The sequence below is a fragment of the Diorhabda carinulata genome, chromosome 4 (assembly GCF_026250575.1).
Source record: "Diorhabda carinulata isolate Delta chromosome 4, icDioCari1.1, whole genome shotgun sequence".
NCBI lineage: Eukaryota > Metazoa > Arthropoda > Insecta > Coleoptera > Chrysomelidae > Diorhabda > Diorhabda carinulata.
In genome coordinates, this window is record NC_079463.1 from 5,427,584 (window position 1) to 5,451,438 (window position 23,855).

Sequence of the window (23,855 nt, forward strand, 5' to 3'; positions counted from 1 at the left end):
CTTCTCCTTGTAGTTTATAAAATAACAACTTGTAATGCAAAAGGGAGATTTGGTCCAACTCAACCTGATTGCACTAAAGCATACAACGGTACCAACGTTCATATTAAAGTAGTACATGAACCGGGATTGACTGGAGTTCAAAAATGGGTTGTACCTGTTACAGGGTACTATACGTAAGTCCAAATCAAAATATATATATTATTTACTTACATACATTGATGTTTTTATCCCTATTCACCTTGTTTATAATTATGTACTTGATTATTCTACGATTCTTGATTTTTGTTTATGAATAATTTATACCTCTGTATATTATTACAATATTCTTTATTCGTTGTTGAATATAAAGGAAGATTTAATTCTTTCAATGCATTTTTATAGATTTATACTGGCCGGGGCGAGTGGTGGCAAAGGAAGTTCCTCAATGGGTTCTACAAAAGGTGCTGTATTAAGAACAGTGTTGGAGCTGAAAGAAGGAACTGAAATTTATATGTTGATTGGTCAAGAAGGAACAAGCTCGTGCGTTAAAGTAATTTAATATTTTTGTAGATAGATATATAATAGCTCATTTAACCTAAAACTGATATTCTAGAGCCTTGGAAGTCAAAGGAATTCTTCCTGCCATTCTAATCAGAGTTTTGGTACAGGTATCAGGGGTGTTTTGAATCTGAGTATCAACGACAGTGGTGGAGGAGGTGGTGGTGGTACGTTTATATTTTTGGTAAGTTGATGATTTCAATAAAATAAGACTGTTTACAAAAAATTTTTTTTTATTAACTCCGAAGCCAGACTACCGTGAGAAATTTTCCTAAATCTTTTGTTTCATATTTTATTCTCTCTCATTATATCTCCGCCATTTCTTTCACACTTTCAATGCATGTTTTCCATGCATTGCCACCATCTGAATTAGTTTTATCATTTCCATTTTATGTTTATTGTTTTATTTCACATTTTACTGAGAAATCTCATTTCCATTACATTTTTACAGTGGACTTGATTTAATATTCTTGTCTCTAGCTGGTAGACCTCATGACTTTTTCCCCAGTTTCTATTTCCTATGTTTTTATGGCACTTTTTTCATAAAAACTCATTTTTAATATTCTCCACCATATGTAGTTCATTATTGAATATCAGAATATATTATTTGTTCTAGCGAACTCGTAATAAAGAAAAAATTCCTTTGGCTGTAGCAGGAGGAGGTGGTGGCTTAGGTTTAGGTCATTTTAGTGTCGATAATGTAGAACAGCATGGACGTGGTATAAATAAAACCAAGCTTCCGTTCACTGGTCAAATGTATAGAAAGTGAGTATAAACATTGGCATGAAAATAAATGAAATATTGAAATCTGCAGATTTCGCAAGAATAATATACAAAATTAAAGAATAATGACACAAGTCAACAAAAAGATTGTTTATGGACTGTTGGGTTTCTTAATCAAATCAATATTTTATATTTTTACCCATAACTAAAAGTAAACATTAGAGGCTCCATTTATAACAAATAATGTTTTCTTTTGGACATTTTACATCTTATTAATTCACGAGAGTGTAATGAATTAGTAATACTTAAACCTAACCAACCTTAAATCAGTGGAATTTGTTCAAGAAGGATGTTAATGTAGTTGATCAAAGAAAACATCATGAAATATTTTCTGAATTTTTACAAAGAAGTCCGATTTTGTCATTGCAATGAAGTGAAAGGTTTATTTGTAGCAATTCCTTGAGTTCCTTCTTTCAATCGACAGCTCTACAAGAAGCATAATGGAAAGAACTTTCGATTTCTACCTTTACTTTGGAAAATTATGAAACGAACTTTGCTTATAGGATAGTAGAACTTCACTATAATTAGCACTCATTACCTAAATCGAGTTTTAGATAGGAAAACTAGATAGTGAAGGTCGATTATTTTTGATGCCTCCGTTGCATATAAACTCAGACCATATGAAGCAATTTGTGAAGGTTCTACTAGAGCTTTTGAATACTTAAAGAGTATTTTCCAAAATTGTAAGAGGCTGGTATCTTCGTCGGTCCATAAATAAAGAAACTAACGGCAAGAGAAGAAATCCTAGTACTCCTCACTGCCCACGAAAAACACGTGGTGACTTAGCTTGCTTCCTAGGCAATAAAAAAGCTGCAAATTATAATATTCTTGATATATTCAAACTCATGTCGCTTAAAGTACATTTGCCACATGCTCACATAGTTCATTTCAAATATCGTAAACTTGAGGACACATTTACAAAATCCGAAAAAAGGCTTTCACCAAGATATTATGAACTTTCAACAACTTTATAATGAGAACATGATGAATGACTAAATTTGAAATTGAAGTTACTACTTACACAGACGAAGAACAAAATATAGTAATGGAATATCTTGAAGAAACTGTCCCAAGCAAACTTGATATAAATATTCCATTTTTTTTTCGTTAAGTAGATGATTGCATCAGTGCCGCACCAAAAAATCAAATTGCAAACAGATCAGATCCTGAATTCAGATAATGATAATCAACATATTCAAGAAAAGGATACTACAATCAATTAAAAAACAGAAACGAGACATCAGAACATAAAACATTTCTCCATGCCATATCTACAAGGACTTTCCCAACAACTATCAAATTATTTCAATAAATATGACATTAATATAAGTCATAAAGGACATAATACTTTATCCAAATATTTCACTAAACTAAAATCTAAAACACCAAAAACAAAGGAAGTATCATCATTCAGCCTTATCTTGTCCACTGCTGGACGTAGGCCTCCTCCAAATGCTTCCAGTTTTCTCTGCTCTGAGCGGTTGCTACCTAATTTGTCCGTATTCTTTTAATATAGTCAGTCCATCTCGTTGGGGGTCTTCCTGGATTTCATCTGTCTGTTATAGGTCTCCAATCTTTTTTTCCATCGGTTATCTTGTATCCTTGCAACATATCCTACCCACCGCCATTTTTGTCTGAGTATTTGGTCTATGATATCTTTAACTCCAGATCGTCTGCGCAATTCTTCATTCCTTTCCTTAAAGGAAGTATATATATTAAATATTAAGTACTGATTGTGACGCTGTCTATATAGGGCAGACATCTTAGTATTTAGAAAATAGACTAAAAGGTCATCAATATGATGAAAAAAAATTAAACTGTATTAACGAACCATGAAATATAAAAAAAACATTAAATTATACGGATTCAAAGATTCTAGGAACGGAATGTAATGCACGAAATAGAGAATTTCTAGAAATGGTTCACATTGATAAGAACGAAAAAACTAGAGAATGATAAAAAAAGACCTTAATAACTCAAATAACATCTATAGCTCTATTTTGTGTAAATTCTAATACAACTACAAATAATTGATGACTGCTACGTATATAAGGTGTAAAAACTGAGGAAAAATTAATCTATTTTGATTTTATTTTGATATTTATGATGTAGGTGATTTATTGATTAATATAAATACGCGTGTCAATATCATATTTTCATAAAGTGTAAAAGAAGTCATAACGTCGTAATTTTCATCGGTCTTAAGAAAATTATTTATTTAAATCAGAGCAGACCTAAAATCAAGAACATTTGGGAGCATAAAAATATTCAGTTTTTGAGCTTCTTTGTGATCTTTTTTCTATAATTGGAGATCTATTTTTATTGTGTTTTATGAATAAAAGTGATTAACATATAAATGAATATTTTTCATATTTTTTTATATTTTTTAAATTTCGTTCTGAATGGTCCAAAAAGAAACTTTATGAGACAAAAATGATTTTTCTTTCACTTGCTAGACTTAATTAGATTCAAGTTATTTTATTTATTCATTTAGTTCTGATTTGATACAAATAGATATTCAGTAGTAATTTCGTAAAAATACAAGGTTTGTATAAAAAATCTTTTATCTGACCTCAATACAATAATTTAATATCATATTTTTCTTAGAAATGCTGGTGCAGGGGGTGGATGGAAAATGTATCCCGGTCTAGTTGATCCATTACATAAAATTATGATGGGTAGTTCATTGTTAGCAGGTGGTATAGGTGGCAAAGCTTGTTATAACTCCACTGATGAACGTGGTGATGGAGGTTTTGGCGGTGGAGGTAAGAACTATAACAATTTCTTATAAACCATTTGTTTTTGTAGTATAGACTAGAATATTTAAACTTTTGTGGAATTTAAGGTGGTGGATGCGCTTATGGTGGCGGAGGCGGTGGATTCGCCGGTGGAAATGCACCATCAACTAATTCTACGAACGGAGAAGGAGGATATTCGTACCTAGACTTTTCTAAAGCTCTAAGTCAACTAACATTCGTAGAAAGCGGTTCCAATACAGGATCAGGATACGTTTTGATTATACCTGAAATTGATGGTTGTCAATGTGATTACAAGTGTATAGCCTTAGATGATAGAAGATCAGAGGTTACGTGTATTTGTCCTAACAAGTGGATTTTGTCGGAAGATAAGAAGACATGCAAACGTAAGTATATCATTTTTTCTCTACATTTTCTCAAAATTGCTGAAAAGCTACTTTTTCACGAGAAACATCGAGTAATATAGCATCTTCAATACTATTTATAAATAATTTTGATAAACCATATATAGTACGATTTAACCACAATTTTTTGAAATAACGAAAATCAAATTTGAAAAATGGTTGGTAATTTAACGTAGATATCTCACGATATATACTGATGAGGATAAAGAAATCTAAAACTGCATTTTATAGCTTATATAGACCTTTTTTTGACTGCAAGCCAAATGGGGACAGTCTCAGCTTATAACTGTTATTTTAATCGCGCCGTATAGCGAGGAAATAAGTTGTTTATTTTGAAAAAATTATTATTCGAAAAACTGTTTCCAATATGACGAATAATTACATATAAATTTCGAATATATATTTATTTCAGCTTTAGATGATTCACCTACTGAGAGTCCCTATCCAACTTGGTTCGTAGTGGTACTAATTGTGACTGTTTTTTGTTTGACTGGTGCCTTTGCAGTTGTATGTTTTGTATTATGTAAGTATTATTATTTTTTCAATACTTTTCATATAATTAAAATCGAGGTAAGCGAAGTGTATTGTCACTAATGATCTATTCTTATTTATTCAAAAGAAAATATGTATAAAATTTTTTACAAATGAATGTAATTTTAAACTTTTTCAAATAGTTTCGGCAAACTTCCTTCGTAAATTTGTCTTACTGAGCACCCTAATTCTGTTTCTGTTGTTTTACGCATAAAATAATTCAATATTTTTAATTTTAAACTTTCAAAACTAATTATTCCCACCAAAATAACACTTTCCAACATTCCTCAACTTATCTATTATCAGACATCACGTAGAGTTGTGATGACACAAATAATACGAGTGTTAATATTTTCATATACGGGGTGGGCCATAAATTTTTGCACGTTTTTAACCGCTTCAGCGTAAAACCGCTCGGAAGAGTTTGCTCTCGTGCGGTTCCTCGCTTCTTGGAAATTTAATCACAATGAATTACATCAGAAGGGAGCAACACCCGTTCTGTGCAAAAGAATTTCACAAAAACAATTATTCTTTCTTCATTATTCATCAATTATTAATAAAAAACAAAGGGGGGTACGAAGCATGATAATTGAGGAGAAAGTCTATGCTAAACGATACGAAATTGTCTACGCGCAAACGTTCACTTGCTACAACGATATCTCGAAGAACTTTCCACCGGAACTTGAAGTTGAACTTAAAATGTTCCTTTAAGGTTCAATTAGTGCAAGAACTAAAAACACATACATCACGCGGCAATTCAGTCCGAATGCCCGCGATGAGATGGCGGCGACTTTACCATAGTATTTTCAAGAAATAATTTTCCATATGGAGATAAAAAACATAAAATAGAATAATGGTTTATCTTCACAAGTTTTGGATTTAAGCGATCCGTCGTCTTTACGTCTTTAAAAAGAAATACGTTTTCTCTGGAAACCGTATGTCTTTCGGATTCAAAGAATATTCTAAACAGTCGAAAATCACGTCTTTTGCTTGACTCTCTCGCGCTTTTTCGACTAATTCTTACGTGACCCTTCAGCACTAAAAGAATTGAGATGGGAAAAAAACGAAAAACGAAACTAAGTAAAACTGGAACTAATGAATTGAAGAAATATATTTTCCTGCAAAATATAATGTGATTTCTTTGTTTAATAGCAAATTGAAAAGTGGGAAAATTTATAGCCCACCCTACTATTCAATAGTCAATAATATATGTCATTTTGTAGACAATCGATATCAACTTAGAGCAACTGGAATAATGAGACGGAAGATGATTACTGGTGCAGACCTTCAACTTGATAGACTACGAATGACTTCCGACAGTATGATGACTGAATATAATCCTAATTACGAATTTGGAGGTGTTGTTTATACGTTGAAGGATCTCAAAGATATTCCTAGAGAACAGCTTCGTTTGGTAAAGTAAGCAAATACATGTTTTGATACTTTTTAATTTAATTTTTCAAATGAAATGGACTTGATTGTTCTATTGCAAAACATACTGTATGACACTGGCGTAGCCAAGATATAGTTTTGGGGGAGGTTTGGTTTGAAGTAAATAAAACAACAAAAATATACTTACATCAAATGGAATATCTATATATTCATCGGAAAAATTACGACATGAGCCAAGCAACCGTCCACAAAAGGATCGTGGCGAATAATCGAGAAACAACGCAGTTTACATACAATACAAAATAGTTCGACTACTTGACTAGAGATGGAATTATCGTGCGCAACTTCCTCTATAATAGTTCGGCTGCAACTGCGTCTACCTCTCGTCAAAAGATGGCGCTAGACGCTACTATATATATTCAAATGTAATAATTTAACTCTCTTCACTCCTCGTATTTTTTCGGAATATTAAGTAATATTTTGCTTATTCCAGGAGGTTTGAATCCCCCAAAACCCGCCCTTTGGTTACGCCCGCGCTGTATAAGTAGAATATAATATTGTTAATTATATGACGAAATAAACTGGGAAAAAAATATTAAAAATCTCATTTGATATGAAGAAATCAAATAAATTGAACTCCTAAAAGAAAAATGTATGAAAATATGCTACGTATTCAGAACATATTAAAAAATTGTAATATATGATGTTTGTTTCTTAGGGCTTTAGGACAAGGTGCATTCGGTGAAGTCTATCAAGGTTTCTATCGACAGCGTCCTTGTGACACAGTAGAAATGCCCGTAGCTGTAAAAACACTTCCAGAAATGTCAACTTCACAAGCAGAAATGGACTTTCTTATGGAAGCACTCATCATGTCCAAATTCAATCATCCGAATATAGTTCATTTTATAGGAGTTTGTTTTGATAAACATCCTCGTTTCATAGTATTGGAACTTTTGGCCGGAGGAGATCTTAAGAATTTTCTCAGGGAGTCCAGGCCTAAGCCGGTAAGTATTATAATGATCCGTGGGCATGTCAATAAGGATTTTTTTTAAAATTATATCCTAATAAACCAAAATATTTGAAACAAATACTACTTTAATACAAAGACGTGTCTATACTGAAAGTAATTTCAAAAAGTATGTTTTTGTCAACGAAATAGTAGATAAAAACAATTTCCAATCCTATGTACGAGGGTAGGTCAATAAGAATGTGATTTGTTGAATCTACTGTCGGCATCAATCATTTGAGTGCTGTCAAAATTTGAGTTACGTCATTTAGTTTTTGTTTGACAGCTATCGATAGCAAACTACAAGGAAAAATATTTTATATTCTCATTAAGCATTATTTTTTGTGAAAAAATGAACCATCACTCAAAACAAGAATGAGCTAAATAATATTAAAATTACTAATTTGACATTTCCTATGAGTTGGTTTGAGTCAAATTGAAATATTATCTGTAAGAGGGCGGGTCAATAAGTATTTATATATTTACTACAAATTACACTAACTTATAATAATTCACTTAATTAACTTGAATAATTTATTCAAATTATTCGATTACTTTCTATTTCAGTCTGTTCACTACGACTATTTATTATAAACTGAACTAAACAGCGCTACAGTAACTCCTTATTTAGAATTCTCGAAACTTATAGAAAAATAAACAAAAAATAAATAAATAGACCTTCCTAGAAATTATTCAAAAGAAACAATGTAAATAATCACAAAAGTGATGTCGATATTTACCGAAATGGACGATTTGAAATGACAAATTACATCAAAACGTTTGGTTGTTATTATCAAACACTTTTTTATATCAATTTTATATTTTTTATATGTAACTGACATGATTATAGTTTCCAATGGTTTGTATTTAAATAACAATGAAATATTTTGAATTATTTCAGGAAAGAACTAGCCCGTTGTCTATGAAAGACCTGGTTTTAATATCCGTTGATGTAGCAAAGGGATGCAAATACTTAGAGGATAACCGATTCATTCACCGTGACATAGCAGCTAGAAATTGTCTTCTTACCACCAAAGGTCCCGGAAGAGTAGTCAAAATAGCTGATTTTGGAATGTCAAGAGACGTTTATCGGTAAGTTATTGATGTAAAATAGGAAAATAAACCCATCGATAATTATTTTTATTTGAGATATCATATTCCAGGTTAGTTAGTGAATTTTTTGTGATAATTAGGTGTATGTATGAATTAAGACACGTTTTCTAAATATCATGCAAAACAAAAAATTGTATAAGCTTAGCAATAACATTAAGTGATATTTAGATGTTGTATCAGTGTCTTGTTCAATTTGCATTTTCCAATTTTCAGGTCTGATTATTACAGAAAAGGAGGGAAAGCCATGTTACCCATAAAGTGGATGCCACCAGAAGCATTTCTTGATGGTATATTCACAAGTAAGACTGATGTATGGTCATTTGGGGTTTTGTTGTGGGAAATAATGTCCATGGGGTATATGCCTTATACGGGTTGTGCAAATAGAGATGTTATGCAGCTAGTCACTAGCGGTGGTAGATTGGAACCGCCTGCCAATTGTCCTGGTGAGTTTGGAATATTAAATAATTTCGATAGATTTCAAAACGACGCCTTGTAGGTCCAATTTATGGTATAATGACGCAGTGCTGGCATCCAGCTCCCGAGCACAGACCTACTTTCGGAACTATATTAGAAAGATTGGGATACTGCGTTCAGGATCCTCAGGTGATGAGTGCTCCATTACCAGTTTTTCAACGTCCTCCATCTTATGAAAGAGACACGACTGTAATGCGGCCATCAGGCTCTGAAGAAAACTGTCTACAGGTAACTACAGAACATTTGTTATTAAAAACATTTAGGATACAACTGAGTTTGTATTTTGAAGAGTCAATATTTAATTAGTTAAAATGATAGATTGCAACATTGAAAAATTCTCATTTTTATAGAATGTGAAATATCTTAGTTGGAATTTCTAGAACCATCGGTGATATTCCTACTGAACACACTGTTTACACTACACCAACACTCACAATTACACTGTCTGACGCGTTTTTAGATAAACAAGTTATTTATTAGTTAATAAATAAATGAAACTTCCGGTCGAAGTGGTTTTTTTTACTAAAATTTTTTTTAGCCGAAAGAGGTTCATTGGTGGGCATATTTGGTTATCGAAACGCGGGTTAAACATTGTAATTATGAGTACAACAGTCAAAACTCAGAGTGTTGGTGTAAACAGAGAGTTTAGTGTAAAATATATTCATAATTGAATGTCGTAATAAGTTTATAACCTAATTCAAGCAACTGATAACAAGTAACAAAGATTTTCCAATGTAGTATTCAGCATATAAATTGATTCAAAAAAAATTATTGACTCTTAAAAATACGGAATATTTTCTATGTTAGTTCATTTATAATCAACCGTAGAATGAACGAGAGGATAGAACTATCAAAGTTTTTTTTTAAGGTGATACCAACATCTTCAGACTATCTCATACCAAACCACACAAATCCCACTACCCCTGACCAAATCGAATCGACCTCTTCGGTGGAAAAATTACTTCCGGATAATTCGGACAATTGGGAGACTTCATTTATTATGCCCCATTCGAGATCAACACAACCTTTATTATTGGAACACATTAAAGAAGATGAGGGTGCTTCTGTAAGTGGATAGATAAAAGGCTATATAGAAAGATTCGTTGAGAATGGGGAGGTTAGGGTAGACACCAATTCGGTTCTAAATAACCCATATGGACTTTTGTTTCGTTATAACCAAGATTGATTCATTACATTTGATTATATAATTATGAATAGACAACAAATGTCGTGAATTTTGCGAGATTAGATTTGTTGATTGGTAGGTTTTGACTGATTGAAATGAAACTGAATACCATTAACAAAACCATCCAACTTTTGGTTGTAATAAATGACTCGAAGCTATCACTGAATCCATATTTTTCAATAAATCGCCTTGTATGTTTTTTCTAACCTCAACTTTTTTTATTTTGGTTTGAATTTAGGAATTCGTGAGAATAAAGGAGCAGACTCAGATTATACACATGAGTCTGCAAAAAGATGAAAATTGCTCTATTAAGAAAGGGTTTTAAGTGATCATATTTTGCAAAATATAAATTATTAGTTAAATTAAGATTTGATTTGACTCTAATTTCATATACAGCAAATCCTGAAGAAGTCTTTGAGTACGAATTTAATAATAGTTTCACCATTTAAAATTCCGTAACTAACTTTTAGCTTCTGTATTTGACACCAGATGGCCACACCATACATAATAATAGCATGAAGAATCAGAACTTTACTTCCCTTTCCAGTTATAATTTTTTTTGTTTATTGTTTTTTCTCCACTACTTTGTATTTTTGTACAGTATTAAACGCGATTTTATTATATTTTATGCATACTTCTACCTCTGTTTACATTATGAATGCGATATGATTTCTCGTTAGCGCGATAGATGGCACCACCATAAATGCATTCAATTGTTCGTATGATCTAAAATATGGAACCAATCCTTTCCCCAGATTCCGGATTTACGATTTACAGAAACTGTACTTATAATAAGGGAGCTGCTTTACGAGTTACCGCCAATGCGGTGTATTGCTCTTTAAATAATGAATCTGATAGTTTTAATATTGCTTTGTTTACATAAAAAATATCGACAAGATGAATAAATACCAATAATACCAAAACATTACTATTAGGAGAGGTATACATAACAGATAATAATATTTTCACTTTATTTTATGAATATAATACTTGTTATATTATTTATTATGACCTATTTATATTAAAAAAAATTGAAGTGATATATAATTGTAGGTGGACAAACTTCTAACTATCGACAACAGTGCTGCAAATCCAAAAGTCTCGCCAATGTCGTTACCAGGGAATATCCTGACTCAAAGCAATCATAACAACAATACTCAGAATGACTACAGCCTCAAATCGGGAGTGTCATTGGACGCCGGTGCGCTCGCCAAACAAGCTATGATGCCTCAGATTAATAAGTACGCTAACATCTCGACTGGAGACGGTCCTACAAGTAACGGAGTTCTACAAAATGATCCTTTCGCTAACCACATTAGCAGTGCTCAAAAAACGGAAATAAATTGTTAAATTTTTGGGTGAACCAGGAGTGTTCCATTCCAGTTACTCTAAATTTGCTATCTCTAGTTTTTATGATGTGTCACTTAATTATTTTAATTAATCTAAGATTATAGCCGAACATCAACCAAATGCACCAAATTATAATTAAAAACGTGTCATTTGGTGCTTCATGAATAAATTTTGGGACATATTATATAACACAGAAAATCTTTCGGTTTGGTATCCTTTTGATCTTTGTTTTAAATACTCACATCATTTGTGGAAATTACTAATAATATTTTTATTTACAATTAAAGTCTCTATCGTTGATCATTTAGCCTCGAGAAGGGAATAAATCATTAAACTACCTCAACTCAAAAAATTGGTAATGTATCTGTTTTTTCTCGGTAACTTTGCCTTTTCAAATTGTCTTATAATTTTATCGGGAATTTCATTTCATTAAACTTTTTATTTTCGACACATTAAACATTTTAACATGATAAAGCATCCATCGCACACTCGTGATTAGTCAGTCTTCTCAAGCCAGTTTCTTCGGTGCATGCTGAACATCATTAGGGGCTGTTGAGGTGTCTTTTTCTTCTTCCTGGGAAGGAGTACGAAATCTTTTCAACCTCATTTGGAGATCAGTAGGCATGCCAACAGTTTTCAATCTTCTTCGACTCAGTTCTCCAATCGTTAATTCATGGGCCAATTGTTTCAAAAATGGTTTTCTCCGCATTGATTCCAAATTATTGCCAAGTTAAAGGACTTGAAAATTGATTCCACCAATAATCAACATAGTAAAAAATATTACCATTGGCCAACACTTGATGTTATTATAAAATACTATGTCTGGTTTCTTCTGATCGCCTGAATCATCGTCAATGGAATCGTCACTTTGAAGCAATGATACAAGAATCACATTCTTTTTTGCCCGTGAACATACGAGACTAAAGTCTTTCCTTCACTAAAGCCAAATAAGCTGATGAATTGTTTCCTTCCTTTGGTAGCAACAAATTATGGTGGCAACTGAAAGAAAATCTGAAACAATTTATTATTCATGATTATAGAATAAAAATATTACCAATATTTTGAAAGAGTCAAAATAATTTCATGTTAGGGCAAAATGTGCCTGATAGGCCAGAGTAATAAATGCAGGTTATTTTCACAAAATAATTGGTAACTTTCGTATTATTTAGACTTTCAATAAGTAAAATAAAAAGTTGTAATGAAAATATTTTAAAAGTACTTACCTTTTATATTGTAGCAAGTTTAGGCGCAATGAGCCTACTGGATCAAAATTCAAATAACTGTATGTTGTGATGGCCAAGAGGTAAACTGAGAGGGAGGTTACATAGAGCATGGGAAAACAAACAGCTACTAGAAAGCATTGCCTTTACAAGTCATTGAGAGTGGTGGGGAGATAAAAAATGACGGCGCTGTGCCCGACAGATCAGTTATGCCCGACAGAGGGTTAAGCATAGAAAAATTAAAAACTATGTGAATTAATAACTATCTATCACTTAGAAACTTTGTTGCAGAAAAATTCACCTTTATGTCTTACGATAATAAATTATATCATAAGGAATTGTCTGTTACAAAAACATTTTTATAGCAAACTTTATATAATAACTGTTCATGTTATATTTGGAATGGAACATTTCATGCGAGTTTATTAGGACATATCGATGTGTAAATTGAGAAAGGTTTCTAGATTTTTTACGTCGAATATACACATTCCTAGAAATTTTGGAAACGAATGAGTTGTGTACAGAATGTAAGTTAGTGCAAATATAGTGTAAAGAACTTTTTCTACTTGGAAAATTTTGTATCGATCGGTAATTTGATTCTGGAAGAAAGTAAAATATTTGAATCGACGGGAATGATAGTTTATAAGTATTATATTATCTTTTAATGTGGTGCATTTGACGAATTGAGGTTATGGACATAACTGTATAATTATTAAATGTTATTGAAACGTTTTTCTTTTCTCCGCAAGTCCGAAAAGACCGAAAATGTCTTATTCGTTGATTACATTAAATTAAATATCTAAATCAATATGTTTAAGTAAATCTATAGTTATTGTCTGTACCGATACTCAAATATTGTACCGCCTCAGAATTTGAGAAATGCCAGTAATCAAAACTGATTAATATATATGAAATTTTGTATTTTTGATATATACAATTATTTTTTATTGAAATATGGGTTAAATTGTTTTGCTCAATTTAATTCGTTTACAGATAGATAAATTTGTTATTAATACAGTATATATTATTGTAAGAATATCTACATGTTTAGATTAGCCAAAATCTACTCTATCTTTATATCCAAGTAAATTTTGCTTGATACTGAACTCTTCGAGAGGCGACCAAAGCTTAAAATTAACATTTTTAGGGTGTTATGCTTACCTGCAATACATTGATTGGAATACAGAAACTTTTAGAGCATATTTTTAGTTTTTACAATTAATGCATTAACAGGGGGAGGTTGAAACTTAATCCTCTCACTACAGAATTAAAATACATGCCAAATACCATTATTAGTAACGATTGGGAAAACAAAGAGGGTGAGATTTCAAGTAGAATGGGAAAACGAGATGTATAATTCAACCCCTTTTATGTAAGTTAAGAACAATAGTTGTGGAATGAGAATAAATGGCTGAATTATTGCAATCATGAGAATTTTCTTGTAAGAGATATTCGGATTTCGTTTGTGATTGGCTTTATTGTCTGTTTATAACATTTTTATAAATCTATAGATCCTTTCAATGTTCAAATTGTAATAAGAAAGTAATTAGTTCAAAATTATAGATAGAATTTAAAATTTCCTCAATTTCTTAGACCTTTTGATATGTTTATGCTACTAAATGTTCTTAATTTGAGGTCTCTTCTTAAACTTAGTTTCTTTTATAATTTTTTAAAGACAGATGTACATTTCATGATGAAAAAGAAACTAATTTTAAATCAGAAGAGACCTAAAATCAGGAACATTTAGAAACATAGATTTTTAAATTTAGTTAAAAAACAATAAAAATTAATATTTTATATTGTTATTGTCTTTTTCACGTGAACCAGAATTTACATTTGGCAATTTTACTCTTATAAATTGGGTGTAAAAAAAGGGTTACAAAAAAAAGTTTTTAATTATTGAAATAATCAATATTCTTACTAACTTTTACATTACATTCGTGGAAAAGACTAAGATATTCCCATCAATCTTGAAAGATATTGTGTTAATCTGAACATGTAATATTTGAAAAAGTATGTACCTATATTTATTGTTATATATAATAAGAGTACTTTTAATTCATGGAATTGTTGACATCTTTATTTAGGAACTCTAAAAATACGTAGACTCACCAAAATTTGTTGCTAAAACATTTATTTCTTTTATAACGTTGGAACTAAATAATTTATTGGAATACATGGTATTAACTCGGAAATTATAAGAGTAGAAAACTACTGTATTTGTATACAGGGTACGCATATATTATTTATGTGTTTTTATAAAATTATTGATCTGAATGTTAAAGGCTTGTTAGTTGTACGAATGTATGGTTATAAGTAAAGTTGTGAAAAATAAGGTGGTTGAATGTTGAAAAATAGAATCTTTTATAAGTTAGCTAACAATCTTGAAATGATTAATGGGGATATATATCAAGGTTAGATTTTTTACATTTTAGTGTATAAAAACTATAAAAGTGTTGAAATAAGTATGAGAAATATTATGAAATACTTGGAAGTAAATATTAACAAACCTGAAATACTCTTGTTGTCGTGGCGAGAATGTCACTCATGACAACCGTTGTCAAGAGATGGGAAGTGATTTTCACACAAACGATAATTTGATATTAAGCATTGAATTTTATAAAACTGACATTGACAGTTATGACACATTTTCATTACACTGCTTTCCACTAAGCGTTCACGGCGTCAGAAGTACTCTTTTGTACGTTCCACATAGCGACTACGATCGTTGTGGTCGCGGCGAAAACATCACTCTTGACGTCATGATTTTACTTCAATGTAAGTTGGTTAAAAACTCCACTAAAAAAATTCAATAACTACCAATTATTGTGACATAAACTCTTGGAGTTTTTGTATTATTTTTGCTGTTTTTCGATTTGTAATTATTAAGACAGGTGACCGGCTAATTAAAATCACGTTCTTGGTTAGGATCCTCAATCAGGTTATCTATCTGGTCCAGAATCGTAGCTTTCTCTCTTGGAATTAATATAGGGACATTAAATAAGAAATATTTTCATTTATTTTAATAGTTAAAATAATATATTTATGGTTATTAGTGATGTAATTTAATTTTCAACCACCAGCGAGATTGGACTATAAAATGGATGCGTGTTATTTTAATTTATTCTCAACTGGTTGAAATAGACCACAAACTGCTAGTATTGAATAGTTTAACAATTTTTGTAGCGAATTTAATTTACATAATACGCTTCAGTGTACCCAAAGTTGCTCGGAGGTGAGAAAAAGTGATAGTTGACAATTTTGTTTCCGGCATACCAAGCACCTTTGCGTACAACCTTTATTGTCGCCAAATAGTCATTGTATATTCATATTCGGTAAACTTATCTGATGAAATTTGAGGAACTGGTCAAAGGAAGTTTGATATATGTTATTATTCTCATGGAAATAATTATTCATATTTCAATATATTGATAATAATACTTTGAGCACAGTAGATTTCCGTAACGCCACGATTTGCCTAGGCCATTTTATAAATTGACCCAAAATAAAACGAAGAAGAAAATTTGTCGATATTTCGTTCGATAAATATTGCGTAAATTATGTAATTAAGATAAATTAAAACACCTTGATATAAATTAAGTGAAATTTTTAATATTTTTGATCATTTTAACAAATAAAACCAATTGGTAGTGTCATCTCTCGGTATTTAATATTACTTTCTAGTGGTCCTACAGTGAAGACTTAAGTTAATTTACATATAATAGCATGTGGTTTGTTGTGTAGTTTAAAGTATTTTGTTTTTTTTTTCTTGTAGTCGTTCGTTATTTATATGGAAATATAAATTATAGCAAATATTAATCGTGACAAGAGTGAGTGATATGAATAAGGCTACCACAAATTTCAAAACCATTTTCTTTACAATAAATATGTTAACTTATTTGCCTTTCACGCATTATGTTCAATAACATAAAATTTTCATCACTCGAGAGTAGATTTTATTCTTTGAAAAGGAATTAGATACGCTGGAGAACTTTCCAAATAGTTTTTCAAGAATAATTATAAGAAACTAAAATCAGCTGGTTTTGAATTATATAAGGGTTGTTTTAAGGTTTTACCAAAAGTCAAACGAAAACAAGTGTTTTATTGCTTTTGGAAACATTCGCCCTCATATGCTCAAACCAATTCTGTGTAAGGACTGTTTTTTAAATTATAAAAAATCATCCAACGTAAGCCTTCACATGTGATATCCACTTGCTTCTTTTAAATGTTTACTACATCGACAACTAGCTTTACATTAACAAACGTCAATGCTCAAAAATACAGTGGTGTCAACATATATGTAATAATTCTATACGGACAGCTTCCATAAGAGTAAGCTGTTCCGACTAAGGAAGACAGATAAAATTATGGGCACCTTAATAGTGGGAGGACATTTCTTCCCATTTAAACTGTCCATATAAATGTATTACATCTATAAGTGCCACAACTCATTAACGCCATCTACTATTCGATTGTAAAAACTTGGAAGTCAATCCTTGTAAAAAACTTTAAATTAAACGTGACGTTAGGAAACTGAAATAAAAAAACATTATATCAATCAACTGTTTCTTATATGATGTTAGATAAGATTACGCAAATGTTTTTGTTTGCAATTTTTGAATATTTATAGGAAAAATCAAAAACTTTATGGTTGTGTATAGTGCACTTTTTATTGTACAAAATCGATAATATTAAAACCCAATGATAAATTCACACTTTTTTATTTAGAACTTTGTAACAATAATATAGGTTGTGTATTATTTAAATGGTTATAACTATTTATATTTTGTTGTTCTTTATAGAAGTCTCGTAGAGGTTATATATCTAGAACGTTTTTAATAAATATCTTCTAAGATGGCTTACCATAGAAAAATAAGTATTGTACATAATTGGGTGTATTATATGATACCTATATCCAAATGGAATGTTTTTTCTTAAGTGACATTGAAATTTGAAGAATTGTATTGTTATTTTTATTGAGTAAGAAGAAATAGTTCGAAAAAATGTTGGATAGACTGTCATTTGGTAAATTTAACTATGAAATTTTGTTTTCAATGTTTGGTACCAATAGGTGTTAATTGGGGAAAGCAATAAAAATGAGATTAATTTTCATAAACCATATATTTATGTATTCACACTATAGAATTTGAGCCTCTGTCTATTTAGTGGTTGTATTCTTACATATTTATGAAGATATTATATGGTCAAGCTAAAACACCAAAAAGCTATATAAATAGATGTATACGAGTACCTATACAACTTATTGTTATTGTTTTAAGTCTGCTAAATAAATGAACTATGAACACCTAAGAATTATTAACATAGAAAATCTAGAAGATATAAACATACAAACATTAAAGAATAAAGGTAAAGTAATACAAATAAAATAGTTTGTTTAACTTGTACGTTACAGAAAACAGAACACCTCGTTTGGATACTGTTTCAAATATCTTTGTGGATTTTGATCTACAATCAGGTGATAGGCGATCTATCTGGTTAATCTGTTTTGGATTGACAGTGTAAAGCTACAGAGACGGCTTATGCGTAATTGTTGAGAATAATTTAGAAATTTGTTTACTAATAAAGTCGATAAAATGACGGTTGAAGAAATTTCATTTCGAAGTTTGGCACGTGTGTACATATATTTTATGAAAACAGTCATTGTGGAACAAAACACTCTTCAAATTTCAATGATGTTATGTTATTATCAACCGAGAACTATTTATGTTGAAGCTGGTGTTGTTCAAAATATTTAGTTGCTATTTATTATAAGCTTAATGTACATTGCGCCATATTTAGACCATTTATTGAAATAAGACTGGATGTTTAATTGGCACAATATCAGTTTCAAAATAAGCAGTTCTATCTATTGTAATAATTAACAATATAAAGTCTGTTATACGTATATTTCAAAAATATGTAGAACACACTGTATTTGTTATCCTACAATAAATATATAGGTGTTACAAATATTATTTTCGTTTTATTTATAATATATACCCATACTATCCTTGTTTAGTATTGGAACTATGGCATCACTTGTGAGAAAAATTATTTACAAGTACTTATATGACGATTCGACAGTTAGATCATTTATATGCACGTATTCCCTGATTAGAAGTGTTTTTTTCGGTTCGTGCGAATTAAAATGGTTCTAGTTTTTCTACTCACTCCTTTATTTCAATAAGAAGGAAAACACTGCACTTTAACTATGAAATTTATATTTAAAATGGTATGGTAAGTAATAATATCGTTTTAAGGTTAAGGACTGAAGACACGAACGTCTGTTTTCAGGTGAGGTATAGAGTTGGTTTTTTTGTAATTATAATTATTAGGTTTGGCCCAGATATAAGGAATACTCTTCTGCAGGGCCGGAGTTGTGGTTAATGGTAGAGTGTACTGCAATAGACAGAAAAATAAATATAAAAAACAAAGAGTAACACACAGACGGCTCTCCGCATAATACGGATAAGTGGGTGTTGGGCACCTCAGCGGCTGTATCATTTGTTAGTCGTCAGCCATTTGGCTGATGAACCGATTCACCAGGTTACAGGAAAAGAGTTGGAAGTTAGTTTATAGGCAGGGTCAGATTAAGATTTATAAGGCCCAGGGCTAAAATAATGACGGGGCCCCTTAAGGAATTAGGAAACTTGGAAAAATTCACAAAATAATATCAATACGTTAGATTTGTGGTATCAACACATCAAGAAATACAGAATAATTTCCAAATGATGGGGCCTTCTTGGACCTGGGGCCCGGGGCTATAGCCCCCCCAAGTCCCTAGCTTAATTCGGCTCTGTTTATAGGATAGAATTCATGAAACGAGCATGCGTGGATGTGACGTAAGAATATATGGAAAGTCAGAAGAGAACCAAGGTCTGATTGTCTTACAGAAAAAGAGGACAAAGACGTTCGGTTGATCTTGAAGAAGAATTTACCTTGAAGTCAGTACGGATTTAAAAGAAAATACGGCTCGTATATATAATAACTTATTTGATGAATGATGTTCAAAGATTATTTTCTAAAACAAAATTTCTTGCTTGGAATATCCAAAAATTGTGATGTAATAAAAAAGTTTTATTTTAGTTTAAAGTTATTTTTAACCTGATATTAAAAATAGGTTCACTACTGTAATTATTAGACGCAACAAATTACCAAGTTGAATACGTTCTTATCTCAAACATTTCATGCATATCATTCAAATCCATATCCATTCACACCATATAGGTACCAGAATGTCTTAGGATATATCACAAAAAAATCCACACCAATTTGCCAACCTTGCTTTTTTGACATCCACTCACAACAAAATCCATTACAATTTAAATGAAAACTTGTTTAGTTGATTTAATTATCAAATACTTAACGCTAGTTATCAATAGTATCAATAGTAATCAATTCCAACCTTCTTGCTTTGAAAATTGTTAATTCGACGCTGAAACTCAGTCGCAACGAAAGTTTCCCTTGATAGATCTAATCACTTTTTTTCGAAATTAGGAATTTCGTTGTAATGTCCACCGAATCCAGGAAACTTTTGAAAGTGGTCTATGAAACAAAAAAGTTTCGAAATCAATGCTCTAGAGCTTAGGTACAGTCCAAATATTTTGTTGTCTCCAGTTAATTCATTTTCATATTATGTATATTATTAGATCGTTTTATTTAATTTTAAATTAATCATATAGGAAGTCTATAATATCAGTAAAAGATAATCTATCGATATGAAGCCAAAGGAAATGAAAGAAAGATAAAGAAATTGTAAATTATGAAGATAAAAATATATCGTGGAATTAGTTAATAATATATTCAGCAATTACGGCGATTTCCTTCTAAAACGATTTTAATAATATTTAATAGTTACATTAGTTTCTAAATTAGAAAGTTGATAGGAAACTTTTTAAATGGTTACTAGCAGCGAAACTTTGTGTTGCTCGGGTTGAAATACATCGCATATTTAATTATATAGAAAATTTATAAAGATAAATTTTTCAACATAGACATTGTAGATTTCTATTTTCGATATTGAGAGAATTATGCGGCCATTGTATATAGAGTATGTCTAAAGAGTAAACTAATTAACTTTCCAGATCAATCCAAAAATTTCTACAACTTTCTAGAACATTTTAAATCGCTTATAATAAATTGCACTCATTTAAGAATTTTCTCCAGATTATTCCAGGAATTTCTATAACTTTTTAGAACATTTTAAATTGATTATATTAATTGAACACATTGAACTTTCTAGACCATTCCAGAAATTTTGAAATATTTATCTCATGCGTTAGAAAAGGACAGAAGTATATATATTTTCACATTTTCGCCATTTACAACCACACACCGCGACTCGTTTACTATGACCTGGAGACCAACGGGTATATTTACCACCCCAATTTGAAGTTGATTAGCTGGTGGTAATAGAAGAAAACATTTCTTTATGTACTAAACAAGCATTTTATTTATATATTATAGATTTTCTGATAAAATAAGTTATAACAACTTCCCCAATAATAATTTTTTAAGGATTTTAACCATATATTTTTGTGTGTTTTTAGATAATCGTGATTTTTTGTTTGACTAGAAACAATCCATTAAAAGATTTTATCTAAAGCCAGCCCTGTGCAATATTTCATGTAATTCGGTTTCTATTTTTAGCATTTTTATCATATCATAGCCAAAATATTTTAACACAAATGTTGTTATTATTTATTATCTTATCAGCTCCATTACGTACAGGTGATTCCTAATCGCTAATTGATTTACCCATCAAAACTATTTTAACCATGACCCAAGTTTTCATATAAACTGGTGCAATAAAATTTCATTCTACACCAATGACTGCATGAATCCATTTCAACTCGATCTCAACATAACCTTGGAAAGAAGAAAAATTACCTTGAATCCCCCTTCCATTGCGTATTTTCGACATTTTCGTTTATGTTTTGTAGGAGTGAGTTGTCTAGTCCGATTTGTTGGTTATCATATTCATAATTACTAGTTTGTGATTAAACGAAATTATACCAAATGATTTCCCATAACTTCGCTTAGTTTTACTTACCTCTAGTGTGTCAGCTGTTTGTGCAGTGCTTTTTTATCTGTTAGGTTAGGTAAGTTATCATTGATTTCCAGATCATAATGTCATTTTATGTTTATCTACAATTCATTTGCACCCGCTATCACGGTTTTCTAGGTCATAATTACGTGTATACGAAGAGTAAAATGTATAACAGAAATTAAATTCAACTTGTAATTTCATTCTTTGTTTTCATTTATAGGCCTAACCTAAAATTTAACGATTCACTATGATATAAAACTATGCATAAACACGCGAATTATATGCTGACACTATCTTTCAATTTGAGTTAATTAAATTAATAAATATTATCTATTATTATGAATAAAAGGTTAATATAGAAGAGTATACTATTAATGTATATTAAAATAAAATATCTGCAGTAATGTGTTGCCAAAACTCAAACAATGCTGTATTTTATAGTGATATTTGTAAAAGTAAGCAAAAAACAAAAATATCCTGATATTGTCGTTAGTAGACAAGTTTATATTTTCAACAACGATAATTAGGATCGATGTATTTTTGTAAACTAGAATTTTTCACACAGGTTTGTAAGTAGGTAATCAACTCTGAATTTTTAAATAAGATCGAAAGCTACTGAACTTTTACTGTTTGAAAATGCTGAACGAAATAAATGACCTCATGTTTAAATTAGTCATATATTTTATATGAATTACTTACTGGGTATATAATTAACTTTAGAACTACTCATACTTGTATAGAATTCTTTGAATTAAATTGAAGAACAAATCGTAGGAAATAAATTTAATCAGTCATGGAAATATATCAATAAAAAAGTATACATTCAGGTTGTTTTCTACATTTCTTGTCTCTTTTTAATGAAATTTTTAAAATCATTATCACTCACCATGAGAATTTTAGAAAATAATTTAAAGGTACACCGATTTTTTTTATAAATGAAAATTAAGGGAAAAAATGTTATTTGGAGTAGTTTAGTAGACTATGATTGTGATGTTAAAATCACGAAACAATTTAAGACGATAATTTTGAATCTACAGAGTCAGAACAAAAAAAAATAGACTTTCCAAAGGATTTATACTGAGCTGAGTGAATGGTCAACTGGAAAATGAATGGATCCAATGATATACCACAACATAGTCTAGATTTTTATACCTAAAAATTAATGAAGAAACTTTAATCAACAAAGTAAAACAATATAAACCGGAATTTTGATATAAAGAATTTTATTAAAAAAATTACAGAGCTGAAATATTTTACAGTCTCCGACTTACTTTATACACTTTTGCCTCTCAGAATGCCTTTTTCGTGAAAATCTCTCGGCTTGTCACGTAACCATTCGCGCACGAGCGTACAGTGACAAATCGGGACTAAGAGGAGGGTGTCCCAATGTTTCCCAACCCAATTCGTTCAATGTTTCTATCGTAAGCCGGATGTATGCGGTCTGGCGTTGTCTTGTAGCAGAATCACACTACGAATTTTGATCTGTAGATAGGTTTCGACGAGTTTTTTAGGACGTTACTATATTACAGCGCGTTCATAGTTCGTTACTGAGTGAGAAAATTACTTCTCTCATGTGCCAAAACACGGTACACAACATTTTCCCGGTTTAACTGGCGCCCCTTCGTCTTTATTTCTCCACTTCATAGACCCGTGTTTACTCTTCGAAATATAGTGTTGTACCCAAGTCTCGTTTGTGGTGCAACACATTTTTTCCTTTTTTTCCATATCGCTGCAGAAGAAGCGTGCAAACTTATATGCTTGTGAATTTCTGCTCAAAATTCAGAAGTCTTGGCACCCATCTGGATGAAATTTTGCGGGGACCGAGCTGTTCATGAATTATTTGCTCAATCCTACCTACGCTGCGTCGGTCTCCCCAAAATGAGGTTTTCTACAGTGCCGTCGTTCTCATTGTCTCTTGTTATGGGGCGCCGTGACCAAAAAATATCTGGTTTATATTTGAACCACCCTCGTACTATTGGTCTATAGAAAAATTGAGATAAATTGTCCAAAAAATAAATTTAGGACAGAAGACTAACATTCTGAAGAAGTAAAAT

At 31.0% G+C, this 23,855-nt stretch overlaps 2 protein-coding genes across 6 annotated transcripts in view; both read left to right on the top strand.

The window, feature by feature from the left end:
* Positions 1-18,724, top strand: part of LOC130893413 (leukocyte tyrosine kinase receptor) — a 32,463-nt gene extending 13,739 nt beyond the window's left edge. For 3 of the 4 annotated variants that reach the window (XM_057799499.1, XM_057799500.1, XM_057799502.1), the window contains 14 exons: positions 14-173; positions 382-529; positions 593-721; positions 1,154-1,302; positions 3,928-4,085; positions 4,166-4,462; positions 4,893-5,003; positions 6,235-6,430; positions 7,122-7,407; positions 8,311-8,501; positions 8,736-8,965; positions 9,019-9,224; positions 9,865-10,062; positions 11,236-18,724. In XM_057799499.1, the coding sequence (XP_057655482.1) occupies positions 14-173; positions 382-529; positions 593-721; positions 1,154-1,302; positions 3,928-4,085; positions 4,166-4,462; positions 4,893-5,003; positions 6,235-6,430; positions 7,122-7,407; positions 8,311-8,501; positions 8,736-8,965; positions 9,019-9,224; positions 9,865-10,062; positions 11,236-11,532 (2,756 nt within the window). In that variant the 3' untranslated portion in view covers positions 11,533-18,724. The remainder of the gene's footprint in view (positions 1-13; positions 174-381; positions 530-592; positions 722-1,153; positions 1,303-3,927; positions 4,086-4,165; positions 4,463-4,892; positions 5,004-6,234; positions 6,431-7,121; positions 7,408-8,310; positions 8,502-8,735; positions 8,966-9,018; positions 9,225-9,864; positions 10,063-11,235) is intronic. The other variant, XM_057799501.1, reaches the window with a different exon arrangement.
* A 2,850-nt stretch (positions 18,725-21,574) lies between these two features.
* LOC130893415 (calpain-A-like) overlaps positions 21,575-23,855 on the top strand; it is a 42,564-nt gene continuing 40,283 nt past the window's right edge. Inside the window, exon 1 of one of the 2 annotated variants that reach the window (XM_057799510.1) lies at positions 21,575-21,853. The gene's annotated coding sequence lies outside the window, so the exon portion shown is untranslated. The remainder of the gene's footprint in view (positions 21,854-23,855) is intronic. The other variant, XM_057799509.1, reaches the window with a different exon arrangement.